Below are 17,771 nucleotides of genomic sequence, written 5' to 3'. Positions count from 1 at the left end.
GCAAGCACAGACTCCACATGTTTCCTTGGTATGAAAAACTTGTTCTGATCCTGAGGCTATACATGCAGGCACCCAGTCAAATTACTTTCTGTGTCTGAGACTAAAGGGCTGAGCCTAGTGCTTCATCCTATGGATGACACTTTCTTGTGTTCTGTTGGGAGGCTAAAAATTCCAATCTTCCCTGCAGAAACAAGAAACAATAATCACTACGTATCCCTCTATTATGCTTCCTGAGCTCTTAGACACAAACTCTTAAGGAAAAAATACCAGGAATAAAAGTTTGTTCTTTTTCAAATCTTCATTAAAGGGTGAATACATTGATTTCTTTTTCCTTAGGAAAGTAGAGAACAGTCACGCAGTACATATCTCCGCAGGTCCTTCCAGAGAAGTGAAGAAAAATCCATAGAAAATGGAGACATACCTTCAGCAGTCTATCAACCAGAAATTGTTTGGGCGTCATCCAGCTCTTCTGTATGCAGAACTTCTCAGCCTGAACCATATCAGGAACTATATCAATATGTCATAGCCATTGCTGTCCTCCTCTTGTTAATTTTGCTTTCTCTATGTTTTCTTTGATATTTCCATTAATGCTTATTTCTAGACTTTAGACATATGTTAGGATAGATTCCATTGAAATTCCATTCAGGTTTTTTTCATAGACATTTTCAGTGTGATTTGCTGAAATTGTATTTTAAAACAGAACAAAATGTTAAAATGTTGAAAATTAAAACCAATAAACTTCTCAGATTCTGTTTATAATCTCCAGCTTTGTATTATTAAAAAAAAACAAATACCGATTTCTTTTTCTTTTCTTAAAAAGATTTAATTCACTGAGGTGATTTCCTCTCCCACCATATCAAGATACCTCACTGGTATATGCACTGTTCAAGTATGTACTATATAGAGTTTATACTAGAATCTTCCAGAGAAAGAAGGTGCATTTTAATTTCAATTTTATTTTAAACAGTGGCTGAGATCCTGCATTGGCAAACATAGATATAAACATGTATTTACCTCTCCTGATGCTAACATGTAAAAAAAATGGGCTGGCATTCTGTATTGCAGTGACAGATCTGTAACCTTGAGTCACAGATCCATAACTGTTCCATCTTCACTAACACTATGTAACCATAGTCCTAAATGCCCTCCCAAACCTAATTTACCAGACTAAAGCTGCATTCGATGAAGGAGGTCTGTTCCTCTTGGCAACTGGGAGACAGGAGGAGGATGTTTCCATTTCTCTCCTGCCAGTGAGCAAGGCTTGACAATCAGAAGTAGGACTCTTGTTCTATCCTTGGTCATTAGCAGGAGGCAGCTGGAAACATCATCCTCTTGTGCCCCAGTGGCCAGCAGAGCAGACCTCCTTTGAGGTCAGGTAGAATGTCACATGGGATACTTATTGTAACAGTGCATTCTGGAGTGGGTTTCAACATCTCACCTCCCAGAACAGGCAGGGAAGAAGATGACATCAAGCCAAGAGCTTTCAGTCAGTTGCCATCTTAGCATCTCAGTTCACATCCCATGCAAATGACAAAGCAGACACAGAAAGAACACTGAAGAGAGAAAAAGAGAGAAACCTTCCTTCTATCCAAAGAAAAATATATCTAACAACAAACAACAGCCCCTAAGTAACTGTAAAGGGAGGGATGCAATCCTCCCAGAACACCCCTTCATAGTAAGTATCCAATGTGGAATTCTCTGGGTTGGTGAGAGGAGAAATCCAGAATGGGTCATACCAAAGATTCATTTCCAACAAGAGGAGGAGTGGCTGTCATGAGTACTGGAGCACCCATCTCTCAGAGGCTTTAATCTTATTCATCTTACAGTGATGGATGAAGGTTGCAGGTGTGCTCCAGGGAGCTGCTTTGCAGATGTCATTCAAAGGAGCATTAGAAGAAAACACAACTAAGGTAGCAGCAGCATTTGTCAAGTGAGTTGTAATGTTGGCTGAATGAGAAATCTTAACTCATAGGCCATGGCTATGCAGGCTTTAATCCACCTTAAAATGACTGACCTAGAAGTCCTCCTTCCCAGAGGAGAAATAAGAAAAGTACCTATCACTGCTGACTTGTCATGACTAATACTACACATATGAGTCACCTGCCCCCCCTCCCCTCATGACTTGGAAGGCATAGAGACTGGAAGCAATTTCAGAAGAGATCCACTGCTTTATCTGTTAGAATAGCAAATTTCCCTGAGTGGGGGCTGAGGGAAGCAAGCACATGTGGAGGAAGCAGTAGACATTTCTCAGCCTCAAGGCACTATTGAGAAGGATAGCAATTGATCATGCAATCAGAGGGCACAGCAGGTCTGTCTTGCTGAGGAATGACTGGAAGGTCTCCAGCAAGGATTCAGGGAGTCCTAATCACTAGTGCTCCTGTCCAGCAGCACCGCATCCAACACAAGCCTCCAATCTGTTTGGTACCCCATATCAGGTGCAGCAGCATCTGTATGTTGAAGCAAACGTGCATGATCCCAAGTTTCTGCAGATCCAAAACAGGAACTTGAGATCATGGACGGAGGAGCTTTTCCAATTCTGCTCTTTTAGGGTGGTCAGAAGAGGTAGAGAAATTTTTTTTGTCTTCTTAGACTCAACATTATCCCTTTCCCCCACTGGAGATATCAGAAGAGCAGAAAGAGAATGAAATCGGAAGAACAGTCAGCAAGATAGAGATTTCTTTTTAAAAAGAAATGATGAAAAATAAAAGAATACAAGAAAAAGAATCATAGAGCTGGAAGAGATCACAAGGGCCGTCCAGTCCAACCCTCTGCCATACAGGAAGAGACAATCAAAGCACTTGTGACAGAAGGCCATCCAGCCTCTGGTTAAAAACCTCCAAAGAAAGAGACTCCACCTCAGTCCGAGAAAAAAGAGTAAGAAAAAGATAAGACAAAAAAGAAAAAGGCTGAAGAGGGGGAAAAATGCTGTTTAGAAGATAATGATAGGAGACACAAGATATTGACAATGACAAGACACAAAGAGCTCTTTCCCTGGGCAAAGGCAGGAAAAGAACTGATGAGCCAAGATGGCGCCTGACCAAAAACCTTTGGTTTGATGCCATCTTCTTCCTCCCTGCCTGTTTTAGGTGTTGCTAAGTTGAAAGACACCTTATGGATTCCTCCTCTCACCAACCGAGAGAATATGGACACTAGTTCTTAAGTCATGCAGGCCCATCATCAGAGGAACTTGAGGTGCTAGAGAGTGACACAGTTATTGATGTTGCATCGCACTCCGGTACTGGCAGAGGTTGAATGTGTTCTCACTCACCACCCTACTCTGCAGCACCTTGGAAATACTTTTTTTTTTGGGGGGGGGGGGGTAAATGGCTTTAAAGGGTAGATTTTTATGGGCACTTTCAGTCATTGCAGTGGTGCAATGATTGCAAAAACGAATTAGTATAGAATCATAGAATCATAGAGTTGGAAGAGACCGCAAGGGCCATCCAGTCCAACCCCCTGCCATGCAGGAAATCCAGATCAAAGCATCGTCGACAGATGGCCATCCAGCCTCTGTTTGAAGACCTCCAAGGAGGGAGACTCCACTACACTCCGAGGAAGTGTGTTCCACTGTGGAACAGCCCTTACTGTCAGGAAATTCCTCCTAATGTTGAGGTGGAATCTCTTTCTGTAGCTTGCATCCATTGCTCCGGGTCCTAGTCTCTGGAACAGCAGAAAACAAGTTTGCTCCCTCCTCAACATGACATCCCTTCAAGTATTTAAATAGGGCTATCATATCACCTCTTAACCTTCTCTTCTCCAGGCTAAACATCCCCAGCTCCCTGAGTCGTTCCTCATAGGGCAAGGTTTCCAGACCTTTCACCATTTTAGTCGCCCTCCTTTGGACACGCTCCAGTTTCTCAATGTCCTTTTTGAATTGTGGTGCCCAGAACTGGACACAATATTCCAGGTGGGGCCTGACCAGAGCAGAATATAGTGGCACTATTACTTCCCTGGCTCTAGATACGATACTTCTATTGATGCAGCCTAAAATCGCATTGGCCTTGTTAGCTGCCGCATCACACTGTTGACTCATGTTCAACTTGTGGTCTACTTGGACTCCTAGATCCCTTTCACATGTTGTCTCCTTAAGCCAGGTGTCTCCCATCCTATATCTGTGCATTTCATTTTTTCGCCCTAAGTGCAGTACCTTACATTTCTCCCTGTTGAAGTTCATTCTGTTAGCTCTGGCCCAGCTTTCTAGTCTATTCAGGTCATTTTGAATTTTGATCCTGTCCTCTGGAGTATTAGCTATTCCTCCTACTTTAGTGTCATCTGCAAATTTGATAAGTATTCCCCCAATTTTTTCCTCCAAGTCATAGATAAAGATGTTGAACAGTACTGGGCCCAGGACAGAGCCCTGTGGGACTCCACTGGTTACTTCTCTCCAGGATGAAAAGGTGCCATTGTTGAGCACCCTTTGGGTTCGGCCGGTCAACCAATTACAAATCCACTTAACAGTTGCCTTGTCCAGCCCACATTTTACAAGCTTGTTTGTGAGAATGTCATGGGAAACCTTGTCAAAGGCCTTACTGAAATCAAGATATACTACATCCACAGCATTCCCTTCATCTACCAATCTGGTAATTTTATCAAAGAAAGAGATTAGGTTTGTCTGGCATGACTTGTTTCTCTGAAACCCATGTTGACTTTTTGTGATTATGGCATTGCCTTCTAGATGTTCAAAGAAAGTGTTGAGTAATTCTGCCTTTTCTCTTTCTTCTGTTAGCATTTTGTATAATTATGATGTTGTAAATTAGGCTTATGACATCATAATTACTGAACAGGATGCCAGCCAGAAATTTTCGCATGCCTAATTCTATGTCACTACATTGTTTCTCCTTACCTTATTGCAATAGGGACATTCTCCAAATATAACATTAAAACTTTGTCGACTAGATGGGAGCCCACGTAGCCACTGCAGTGAAACACATGGTGCATTTGAATTCAATTTTTTATTTTGTAGACCACTTCATTAACTTTTTATTATAAGTATTATAATAATATAAGTATTATTAATTAAATGAGATAATCACTAAATTGCAGCCCTTTGGGATAACGGGAAAATGTTGTTGTTGTTGCACTTATTTCTGTCTGGCTTTTCTCCCAAAAGTGGGACTCAAGGTGGCATATAATTTAAAAAACAATACAACAGCAATAGCAATAGCAATAGCAAGTACATTTCCATACGTCTTATCAGTGCACTTAAGCACTCCCTACTAACTGACGCCAACAAGCTGGGTACTCATTTTAGTGCCCTCGGAAGGATGCCAGGCTGAGTCAACCCTGGAGCCCCTGGCTGGGATTGAACTCAAGCAACATTGTGGCTTGTGAGTGAGTGGCTGCAGTACTGACATTTAACCACTGTGCCACCAGGGCTGCCTACCAAAAACTGAACATTAAAATAAGGATAATCTACTTACAATACTAAAATGATTTAAAAGTGCACTTTGAAAGATAAAATGCCATTAAAAGATAAAAAGCAATTAAAACAATTCAGTCTAACACTATCCATCACTATCAATTACTTCTGGTCTTGGAACTGGGACACAAAGCAATTGGCTATTATAATCACACCAGCACCATTTCATTCCCTCAACGAGGCTGAAGCAAATAAATAAGTCTCACACTTAAAACCAAAATCAGATTTTACAAAACATAGCCATCTATTTTGGAAGAAGATTGAAACATGATTCCATTTCAGTAAAACTATGAATGGTAAAGGGATGGCAATGGGGAGAAAGCAACAGCATGCAGTGCTGGTTCTGTGTGCTGTTTAGTTTTTCCCCAACAACTTATATTTGTAAAAAGAAAAAAAGTCTTCTATGTAATTTTGAAACACTGGGATTACCTCAGCTTTTTGTTACATAATCCATGTAGAAGTAAACATACATAAACATTAGAGCATATATGGAACTGGACACTGGACAGACTACTTTACCTCATATAAACAAGCTTGATGGAAAGACTGGCCACAGCGGGAATCATCACAGACTTGGTCTGGAATAGCTCCATCAAGACGGTAAGCATAGCAGATCCCACAGTCCATGGAAAATTCCTTTAAGATACAGAATGCAGTGCTATCAGAAAGATAATGTATTTTGTTTTATGGCAACTTTACACTTCAGTTATACCTATCAGTACATAATGTGCCTTAACATTTCCCACATTTTTATCTGTTTTAAAAACAGCTTGCTGTTTTTTAATTGCGAATACAGTAGTCCCTTGATATCTGCTGGGGTTTGGTTCCAAGAAACCTCCAGCCTGTGAATATCAAAATCCAAGGATGCTCAAGTCGCATTATATGCAATGATATAACAAAATGGCATCCCTTATATAACATGACAAAACCAAGGTTTGCTTTTTGGGTTTTTTGACAGGGGAGAAAATATTTTCAAACCATGGATAATTCAATGCATAGATAGAGAGGGAAGAACTGACTGTAAATGGCTTCTTTTATGACAGCTTATCAATCAGTTAAAATGTTTCCTGGCTGAAGGCACCCTAATTAATTGTACAACATTTAACACAAGTATTTACAAGATCTATAGCTAAGATAAACTACATACTTCAGGTTTCACAATTACACAGAAGGAAATGCCTCTTCTCAGATGGGATGTGTCATTTATATCTGAACACACCACCTAGAAACAAGGGAAGTATGCCTTCCCTCTATCAAAACTGTTGTTTTTACTTGTGTACAAAGCGAACTGATTAGTACGCTAAATTGATAAAATGTCTTTAATCAAGTGACAGAACTAAGCAGGCAATTTATCATTCACTGGATGAATCTAAATGGACAAAAACATTGCCTTAATGGTATCAGTTCACAAATATTGAGAACATCTTTCTGGAATTCATTTTACAGATACGAACTATGAGCATATCAAAACTTAATAGTACAATCTTTGCTTTAGCCTCAGAGTCTGTTTCAATATGCCTCCATAGCAAGGCTATGTTGTCTCAGTTTGCTTCATGTGTTTGTTTATTAAAATATTTATATCCAGCTACTTTTCCTGAGATATCAAGGCAGTATACGATAAAAACAACCTGACAAATTTACATCAGCGTAGATAACAAAAATGATCTTAAAAGGCTAAACACATATTAAACATATATGAGGAGCCAGCATGGCATAGTGGTTTAAGGGCTGGACTGTGGAGGCCAGGGTTCAATGCCTCACTCAGCCGTGAAACCCACTGGGTGACCTTGTGGAAATCACATGCTCTCAGCTTCAAGGGAAGGCAATGGCAAGCCTCCTCTGAACAAATCTTGCCAAGAAAACCCTATGATAGGCTTGCCTTAGGGTTGCCATAAGCCGGAAATGACTTGAAGGTACACAACACACATAAACACATATTAAACAATTTAAAAAGTTTATTTAAACAATTTAAAAAGACAGGTTAAAACAGTTAACAAAATTTAAAACAATATAAAACCATGTACATGTGCAGGTTCTGTAAAACCAATTAGGACCCAAAAGCTTTAGTACAACCATGTTTTAACACAGTGGCAGAATGACAGCAACGCTGGCACTAAACAGTTCTCCAAAGGAAGAATGTTCCATAGCATGGCTGCCACAAAAGAGAAGACCATCTCCTGTGTCCTCCCATTATGCATTGCTCTGACTGATGAGACACAGAGGAGGCCCCCTCCAACAAGCCTTAAATCTCAGGAAAGTACATATAGGAAGAAGCACTCATTCAAGAACTGACATCCCCAGCAGTTTTCAGTTTCATTACCAACACCTTGAAACACTTTGAATTGGGAATGAAAGTATATTATCAGCTTGTGCAATTCCTTTTAAAATTAATTTTATATTATTTTTGGATCATGTTCCAGTCAGCAGTGTATCTGCTGTGTTCTGCACTAGCTTTCTGGATTCTGCAGTTTCTGAATCGTCTTCAAGACAGTCTCACACAAAGTGCACTGCAACAATCTAAGTGGAAGGTTATAAGTGGATGGACTATTGTAGCGAAGTTATCTCTGTCCAGGAAAAGTTGTAAATGGCAGACCAGTCAAATCTAGCCCTAAGCACTCCAAGCCACAGAGTCTACCTTTGTCTCCAGTAACAAAGAAAGGCCAAAGAATATTCCCAAGCTATGCACCTGCTCCTTCGTAGGGAGTGCAACTCCATTTCGAGCAAGTATGTAACTCAATTCCCAGACCTGAGAACCACCAATCTTATCAGGATTCAACTTCATTTTACTGGCCCCCATCCAGCCCATTAGAGCATTCAGGCACTGTTCCAGAACCTGCACAGCCTCTGACAATAAAGAGAAGCAGAGCTGGGTATTATCACCATACTGATGGTAACCCAAGTCCCCTTAAAAATTCTTCTAGTGATTTCATACAGATGTCAAACAGTGTGGGATAGAAGGTGGAACCCTATGGCACTCACAACCTAATGGCCATTGGGCTGAACAATAACCCAATGCTACTCTCAGGAACCAGCCTAGCACATAAGAGCAGAACCACTGTAATGCAGTGCCTTGTACTCACATCTAATAGTGCCAGTCTAGTAAGATAGCACAATCGATGGTATCAAAAGCCAATGAGGGGCTCAACAGACCAGAAATTAAGGCCAGCCTGGGGGTGGAGTTGGGGCATGTCGTCCCTCAGGCTGGTGTGATGCCGTGCACCGCTCCACATGGCATGCGGCATCACGGTACTCCTCTGGCACTGCGTCTACATGATGCTGTGCCAAAGGAGCACAGAAAAGCCACACACCAGTGACTATGGTGCCCTTTCTGGGGCAAAAAAAGGAGCTGCTTTTTGCGGCTCCTTTTTGCGCTGTGGAAAGGAGAGATCAGGGCTGTGGCATGTAGTTGCCACGGCCCCAATCTGGCACTAATAGAGGTGGTCTCTTGAGCACGAGAGATCCAAGATGATCAACAGTGTAACGCTCCAGGTTTTTCATTTGGAGTAGGTCATCAGTAAGTGCCTAAAGCCATCTAAGTGCTATGTCCTAGCCTGAAACTAAACTTAAATGGGTCCAAATAATCCGTTTCCTCCAAGAACTCCTAATGTTGCCCACCTGTCACGTGCTGAAGCACCTTGCCCCCAATAAGATAGTAGTTCTTACATACCTCTGGATCCAGGGAAATCCTCTTCAGGATGGGGCATATGACTGCCTCAAGATAGCCGGTACCTCCCCCTAATGCAGGTAGGCATATACACCCCCTGGACCCACCCAATCAACCCTGTGCTAGATTTTATCAGCTAAAGATAGGCAAAGTTCAAGCTTACATGGGGTGGGCTGAAATTATTCAAAAATCTCATCCACATTATCAGGCCTCAACAACTGGAGCTGATCCCAAGAAAAATGATCTGATTGAGCACTGGACACATCCCCACATGCTGAAATAAGTGTGGTAACGAGTTGTAAGTAAATAAGAATGACTTTCTCTGCAAAGTGCTACTGATAAGGATCGCAATTGCAATGAGGTACCACTAAACTGTCAATAGAATATATGTTTGGTACATGGCTAATTCCTTTCTTAATGATCAGATTGATAACAAAATTATCCAAATTTACCCTGTCAAATTTGGTTTTGTTTTATATGCTCTTGGTAATCTCTGTTTCAAATTACTCTTATGTATACCAAATAAATACCAAGTTTTAAAACAAAATATTTTAAATAACTAAAGATTTCTCAAATATCCTTTGTACATGTTTTAACCACCTCCATTCTTTTTTCAGAAATTATCGACTAGTGTTGACCTTTGCTAGTTATTGATATTCAAAATACAATAAACATAATATAGCCACTGAGCAACTTACAGATTTTTCTAGAGCTTCCCGAGATGGAAAATCAATTTCTAAGACTTCTTTCAAATTTTGTAATAAACTGACTTCTGGATCCCTAAAAAAAGAAAGAAAATAATGGTACCAAACCTTAAATCATGTTATCAACTAAAAATCTATAACTCAATAAACTTACCACAAGTGTACATTGCTGTTCAGCTTGATTTTCAAGGGATTTACCACTGAAAACAAAGAAATATTTGTGTGAATTTCACAATAAATGCTTGTTTGAGGATAATCTGTAAACTGATACGAGAGTCAGCCAAGGAAGAAATGCTACTACATCCTAAGGTTTTATACAAAATTTAGAATGAGCTAGACAGTTCAATAGTCATTCAAAGAGTATGACCATGGTAATGGTACATACCAGACATTTGCACACACTGGCTTACCACGATAACATGGTTCCATCCTATGGAATTCAATAAACTGAAATTTAGGGAGAAGTCTTTAGAATTCCCAGGCACTCTGAAGAACTATCATCTGTATCTGTCATGATTTGGACTCCATAATTAACACAATTTCAGCAGAGATGACCAGTGCACTGTCTGGTTGAGTTTTGATGGATGTGTTTCAATTTGTGGAGGCTTAGCCTGTGGACAGAATGTTTGGTTGAGTCCAGCCAAAGGACTGCTCAACACTTGTCCTTTGTGGCTTCTTAAATCTAACAGCAAGAGCATATCCTTCCCAGTCCATGAGTTATGAGTTTGTGAATGTCTCACTGAAAGAGAGAACAGCCCATGAGTCTTTAAAAGAAATATGTGCTTTTACCTCTAACTGTGATTTTTGAAGTGGTCATCTGTAAAGATACACAAATGGTTTGTTCTGTACCTGTGCAGAGCCACTTGGAAACCTATAGGCACTGGGTGAAAATCCATCTGCCATAATGCTAATGTCAATACAGGGCTCACATCCTTTCCCTCATAGTTTTGCTACAGCGACCAAAAGGGAAAAGGAGTCAGCATAGGACCGGGGCGAAGGGTAGGTTGTGTGACTTCACAGTTGATCATTTCAAAAAGTTATAGATAAGCAATCTGTTTTTCTCTGTGGCTTCTGTGAATCACACAAATGGGAGAATAGAAACCTCTCTTGACAGCAGGTTGGAGCAAGTGTCATTGGTACAATGAGCTTAAGACAGCCACCCCAAAATTTGCACCATTTTCTCCCTCCCATCTAGTTGACAATGCTGAACAAAGATCAGAGGATGCAACTAAGTGCTTGCTAATTTTCTGTAAGCCTGGGGCAGAGATACAAAGGAAGAAGAAGCCAACCTACAGAGAACACAGGGAACCAAAGATGCCTCTTAGAAGAACAATATCGCCGCCATTTGCTCCGCGCGGGAGCCGCAGCAGCCAAACCGCGCGACTCCCGCGCGGAGCAAAAAAGAAGCTCCATTTCGGAGCTTCTTTTTGCGGCGCCTCAATGACGTCGCGAGGCGCCTGGCGCGGACTCGCGACGTCATAGGCGCCGCAACACGTCTGGACGCTGTGCGTCCAGTACGTAAAGATGGCGGCGCCCATGTAGAAGGGGCGCCGCCATCTTGTACGTATAGAATATGTACTAGGGTTAGGGGGGTGCGGAAGCACCGCCCCTTCCTTACCCTAGTACGTATTGTATACGTACTATTTGGCGGTCTGTAAACCGCCATCTTCTACACTCGTATTTAGAGCCTGAATTACACTTAAAATGCTGGGATTGGTGCTTTGAGGAAGAAGAGCCTTGAGATGAATGATTACAAGAGCAACTAGAAGACTGTATTCAACCTGTTCTAGATGGAGTCTCAGTGTTGAGAAGTAGGAGTTTAAAATCCATGACACCATGCTTCTTCTACTGTTACTATTAAATGTCCACCACTGATCAGGGTCTGTTTCTGCACCAGTAATGGTGAAAGCAGCAATGCTAGTCAAGAGAGCTAGCTAAAGACTCCTCTACCCTGCACCAAAAGAGCCAGCACTATACATGTGTATGTGGAAATGGGGAGGAGGGTGGAGAAAGAAATGTATGCTTGCAGGAGCGACCCCTCGGCTGACTCTGACTGTGGCTTTTGGAACAAAATGATTGTGCAGCCCTGCCCTAAAGGGTGTACGACATTATTAACCCAGAACTATCATTAGAGGTCCAAAGAAACCTGGCTTAAAACTCGTGTTTAATTCTAAACTAGACTGAAGTCAAGTTTTGTGTTGTAATTTAAATTGATTTTGACTTTACAAGTTAGTTCTCTTTTATTTTGTATTTAAGCAGTTTTATGTTTAAACTGTGGTGGCTCAGCAGTTAAGATGCTGACTCATATGATCGCAAGTTCAGTAGTTCAGCAGTTCAAGGCCCAAGCTCCGCATGACGGAGTGAGCTCTCGTCACCAGTCCCAGCTTCTGCCAACCTAGCAGTTCAAACCATGTAAAAGTACAAGTAGATAAATAGGTACCACTTTGATGGGAAGGTAACAGTGTTCTGTACAGTCACGCTGGCCACATGACCACGGAGTCATCTTTGACAATGTTGGCTCCATCGGTTAAGTAACGGAGATGAGCACTGCCCTTTACAGTCAGACATGACTAGACAAACTTGTCAAAGGGGAAACCTTTACCTTTTATGTTTATTGTAAAACATCCAGAGGACTTTAGACTACAGGGTTGCATTTGTAAATAAAAATAAATGAAAACACATATGCTGCTCCGTTTGCAATGATTTCAAAGCAAAAGAATCTATTCTCAATAAAGTTATAGTACAACCTGGACCTACAAGAAGCTAAGAAGATTAAGACCAATATCCTGTAGGTTTTAGTGTAACATAAGTGTACACCTATGTACTTGTGCTGCATCCCAGAGCTACGCAGATGCACACTGGGCACCACTGGGCAATCACTTGGTATGCAACAGCTGATCAGCTCCCAACCCATCCAGTTAAAAATAACCAGAAAAGAGAAATTTGCAGTGCGTGTGCATGATGGAGAAGCCATGATAGGTTCTCTGTAGATCACTCTAAATGTCACCAGAGATCTATCTACATTAGCATCATTCTAATTTTCCTGCAGCTACTTATAATGGCATGAGAACTGATATGCAACACACTAAGAATATGCTGTTACAGAAGAGCTATTATGATAGACAAAATAGAGATTCAAGAAAATGTTATCTTACCATGGTCTGCTCCAAGAAAATAACACTCAGGAAGCATGGTGGGATGTCTGGGATCTACCTCAATATTGATTGAAATATTGTTTCCTGAAACAGACGTGCAGATTAATAGAATGGAAAATAAATATTTCATCCTTACTCAACTAAACTTCAGATACTTAAATGGAATATAATCTGTAAGAACGATCTTAGTTCAAGTTTTACATCCAAAACACTGTGCCTGTAATTTCACTGTGCCTAGGCTTTTCTTTTTGTTTTAGCTTTTGCTGTTGTAAGAAATAACAACTTCCAAACTTTATTTGTCCTTTTTACCTCCATCGTTCTTCCCACTCATTGGTATGATTACGTATTGAAAGCATGTTATTAATTAGGATTGCAGTGTTTAGCTGATTCATTGCTTAGATTAATCAAATTTATTATTATTATTATTATTATTATTATTATTAACAAAATACCCCTAATAGGTATGTTTTGGCTGTTGTTTCTTTTTAAACCAGGTAAAATCAAGTACTGAAACAATGTTTGAAAGGTACCATCTTAAAGAAGGCATTCCTTTCTGAGCAAGAGGAGTAATGCACCTTCTGTGATGGTACCTGATGTGGCCCTTGCATGCTTCACCTTAACACAAAGGTTTAGATCCAAGAGAATCTGAGAAAAATAAGGTTTTGAATCCTAGTGAAATCTGTGGCTTTAGTTGATCCAGCAATTTCAGAAAAGCCTGACTATTCAGCTTCAAATGCATATAGTGTGGGCGAAGTAGGGCCACTAGCATTGGACTAATCCTCAAGTGTCTTTGGGCAACGACAGTAAAACCCAGTTTACTTTTGGGGTTACCTTGAATCACAGCAACCACAGACTGTCTACACACACTGAGGCGAATTGGGGAGAACTATCCACACAGTGCTCCCTTTCAAACTCATCCTGGTCCAATAAATCACAGTATGTGCAACCACATAGCCATGGCCCCTCCAGTTTTTCCCTTCCTCTCTGGCATGCAAATATACATATTTCTGAAGCCCCCTCCCCCAATTTTGCTATGGAGTGCAGTCCACACAAACATCCAGATTTTCAGATCAAAAGTAGAATAAATCTCCACATTTTTTCCTCCTGATTAAAGCCCCGAAGCAATGAAAAAGACCTGATTCAGTCCCAATCGTCCTGCATGTTGTTTGGACAGCTCATTGTGAAAATTAGGTGAGACCATTTTATTTGGCCTGTTTAGACATGCCCCAAGTCTCTGCTCACTAGAGCCTCAAAACCTTGCCTCTCTGAAGGTAAAATCTCTTATGTGCTTAGCCAAATAGACTTTTGTCTGCAAACCTGATAGCTCCATATAATCAACCAAGTGGAGAACTCTAGGTACATTGAAGTAAATGTGTAAAGGTTCCTCCTTTCTATTTTATAACTTGTTGGACTGCAGATGATCTTGGCAAAGAAATTAGGGGTGTGACTAATAGGCAGTGCCCCACTTCTCCTCTTACACATTCTGAGTACATGATGAGATAAATACTTGAGAAGGACTTTCCTGGGGATCCAATCCAAAGGATGTTTCCCCCCACTTTCACAAATACTGTTTAATTCATATGCAAATGTAATAAATGGAGTGACAGTCCTGTTATTGGAACTGATGTACATGACAGTTTACAGAATAACATAAAGGAGAGGTGGGAATGAAACTTGCAAACTGCATTCTGAATTTATATTATTTGATACTACACTGTTCAGGAAACCATATCAGATTTAACAGCTGATATCAATCAATGTGCTCTATTTAAACAAAAACTAATAATTTCAAATATTCTGCCCCCCCCCCCAACACACATCCAATAGTGTGAATGAAGCTGACACAAAGTTGTCCTTTTTGTTCTTACCGATTGCAATCCTTCGCATTGTGGCGTTCCGTGTGGGTTTTTCTGGCTCAAGTACCCAGGTCTTCTCATCAATTTCATCTAGAGCATTCCAAAACTCCTTCAGTGATTCTAATGCTGCCAAGAATTGACTATGAATGCTTAATAAGGAGCTCTAAGAGAGAAGGAAATTGTAACAAATTTATAGATGGCATTTGACCAACAGCAATAGAAAATGGCAAAATAATGTCCTGTTGCAAGTTTTTAAAAGTCTAATACAAATCTATCTGTAAAACCTATGGCAGAAAAGACTGCCCCCCCCACCCCCAATACATTTTGATTTTTGACTTGGCCACACACTGACTGGGCTATATATTCTTTGGATATAGCATGTTGAGCAGCCTTTAACTATTTGCTAAATGAGAGTTGACCAAGCCAAAATCATGTCCTTTATTGTTTTTAACTGCCATCAACTCAATTTCAACATATGCTGACCCTATAAATGAGAGACTTCCAGGTCCCCTATCTTCAACTGCCCTGCTCAGGTCTTGCAAATTCATAGCTGTGGCTTCCTTATTTGAGTCTATCCATCTGAAATGCACTCTTCCTCTTTTCCTACTGCCTTCTACCTTACCAAGCATTATTGCCTTTTCTAGCAAGGCATGCCTTCTCATCATCTGGCCAAAGAACTCCAGACTCAGTTCAGTCATCAGGGCAGGGGGAGTTCAGACTTAATGTGTCCTAGGACCAGTTGTTTGGTCTTTTTAGCAGGCATTCCAAAGTATCTGCAGAACTCTTCTCCAGCATCACATCTTGAATGAGCCAATTCTCTTCCTATCAGCTTTCTTCATGGTCCAGCTTTCATAACCATACATAGAAATGGGAAATATGTTGGCATGGACAATCCTAACTTTAGTATTCAATGAGGTATCTTTGCACTTCAGGATCTTGTCTAGGTCCTTCATAGCTGCCTTTCCAAGTCATAGTCTTTTTCTGATTTCTGACTGCAGTCTCCATCTGATTAATGATTGAATTATTTCAGTGTCTTCGTCATCGATTTTTAGGTTTACATCATCTGTGGTCATTATTTTTATTTTCTATTTGGTCACCTGTAAACCAGCTTTTGCACTTTCTTCTTTTACTTTCTTCAGGAAAAAATATATACCTCATCACATAATTCAATGGATTCTAGTATGCAATCTAAACCCCTCCCCCTCCAGATCTGTGGTAGTTACTTACAAAATCATCCTCAGCTTCTGGAGAGTATGGTATCTGTATTTCATTCATGTTAAGTTACCATTAAGATTTGGAATCGCAAGAGATTTAAAAATATGCTACTGGTAATAATGCGGGCCACTATATAAAATGTGAGCTAGGACCCTGGGGTTGGTTTTTGGCAGCAGACACACATTTGGAAGAATCCCTGCATCACAAAACTGTACAATGTCAAGGTGTGTGTGTGTGTGTGTGTGTGAACTAGAAATGTCAGGAGAAAAACAAAGCTATTGTAGGAGGATTTTTTTTTAAGAATAGTTCACATTTCTAAAGTAATAAGATTTTCTAAAAGTAATTTACAACTATCAGTCCTTTTATTACTCTCAGCCATAGTTTGGAAAGACACAGATAAAGTTTTGCATAGTTTAAAAATGATTTTTTGGTGTGGCTTTATGTACATGAAAAATATTGAAAAAAAGGAAGGGCAGAGCTTGAGAAATAAAATGTGGGATTTCTCCTACTGTTATTAAATTATATTAAAGTGAGAAAGCACTTAAACAGAAAAGTGTGAATACTGCCAATCTCAAAATGTAACGCTTATTATCTTTAAAAGCATTTTGTTACTTTTATAATACCTGAAGTGATATAATAGTGTCAGTCACTTAACCAGATCTTAGAGCATAATATCTTCATCTTAAGTACTATTATTTCCAGTATTTTAATAATTTTCACACTGTCTTGGAATGTGATCTTTTGTGCTCTGATGACACTTAAATTAATAGCATAATTTTCTGGTACTTGCAACAGTTGCTTTCCATTTTGATTTTTCACATTTCCCAACATCACATACAGATAAATCCTCTAATAATCATTTTTATCTTTATCTTTAGGGAATTCAAAGGATTTTCAGTAGAAATAAAGGAACATCAAGGGATTAGAATCCTCAGATATATTTTGAAATCCAATTAATTTTAATACTAATTGCAATTTTTCAATGATATTCCTTAAAAGGTGGCCAAATCTTTTCTTAAAGTGAACTGCTCATCTGATCCTATTTGCATGCTTCATTGATGTTGCCAACTAACTTTCCATATGCATATCTGAATCTCTATCTTAAAATCAGCTACATTACTTTGTCATGCAAATGATAAAAGAATTTATCACCCATTTTACACTTCAACCAGTTTATTTCTGAACACTTCTCCTTTAAGCAATTTGAATGAAATCCATTTTTATCTGTGACAAGATATTCAATATCCAATGTGCTGCTTAATAATTTTAGGTAGGTTTTATTTCTGAACCTAATATGTGGATTGTCTCTCTGTTCATTGAGTCAAGATGATGTACAAACTCTGGTACATGCACATATGCAAGCATGTACATGCACACACACACACACTAGTCATCTTCACATGATTGTCTATTATGTATAATATTTTCCCTAGTTACATGTATCTCAGACATTCACAGGGCAGAATTCTTATTGGTGTTTATATAACAGTACTATTATACAATAGTACATGAAATTTCCAAATGATTTTTTTGGTCTATCAAAATAGTATCTCCCTGGCCAGGTGCTCTATCCCTCACTCCACAGGGTTTGAGTCTTAATTTCAAGGTAGGTGGCTGGACTAGATTAGGGAATCAACTGGTGTTATCGCTCACCCCGCTGCTCAAACATCTCCCTTCCTCAGCTAGCCGGGGTGACCTCAGGGGTAATATTGAAATCCTCACAGCTAAAAGTGATGGGGGACTTCAATGTTCATGCTG

General features: G+C 40.0%; 2 protein-coding genes across 9 annotated transcripts in view; one reads left to right on the top strand and one right to left on the bottom strand.

Annotated features, from left to right (window-relative positions):
- The window catches only part of VRK2 (VRK serine/threonine kinase 2), an 85,232-nt gene extending 84,478 nt beyond the window's left edge, over positions 1-754 (top strand). For 4 of the 6 annotated variants that reach the window (XM_042469061.1, XM_042469053.1, XM_042469070.1 and 1 more), the window contains one exon: positions 337-754. In XM_042469061.1, coding sequence (XP_042324995.1) covers positions 337-576 — 240 coding nt within the window. In that variant the 3' untranslated portion in view covers positions 577-754. The remainder of the gene's footprint in view (positions 1-336) is intronic. The other 2 variants (XM_042469087.1, XM_042469079.1) reach the window with 2 other exon arrangements.
- FANCL (FA complementation group L) overlaps positions 541-17,771 on the bottom strand; it is a 66,597-nt gene continuing 49,366 nt past the window's right edge. For all 3 annotated transcript variants that reach the window (XM_042469100.1, XM_042469109.1, XM_042469118.1), the window contains exons 8-14: positions 14,811-14,961; positions 12,943-13,026; positions 9,942-9,987; positions 9,782-9,863; positions 5,939-6,055; positions 4,844-4,915; positions 541-678 (exon numbers count right to left, since the gene is read on the bottom strand). In XM_042469100.1, the coding sequence (XP_042325034.1) occupies positions 643-678; positions 4,844-4,915; positions 5,939-6,055; positions 9,782-9,863; positions 9,942-9,987; positions 12,943-13,026; positions 14,811-14,961 (588 nt within the window). In that variant the 3' untranslated portion in view covers positions 541-642. The remainder of the gene's footprint in view (positions 679-4,843; positions 4,916-5,938; positions 6,056-9,781; positions 9,864-9,941; positions 9,988-12,942; positions 13,027-14,810; positions 14,962-17,771) is intronic.

The sequence above is a fragment of the Sceloporus undulatus genome, chromosome 1, assembly GCF_019175285.1.
Source record: "Sceloporus undulatus isolate JIND9_A2432 ecotype Alabama chromosome 1, SceUnd_v1.1, whole genome shotgun sequence".
Taxonomy (NCBI): Eukaryota; Metazoa; Chordata; class Lepidosauria; order Squamata; family Phrynosomatidae; genus Sceloporus; species Sceloporus undulatus.
This window is presented reverse-complemented; position numbering and strand designations above follow the sequence as displayed.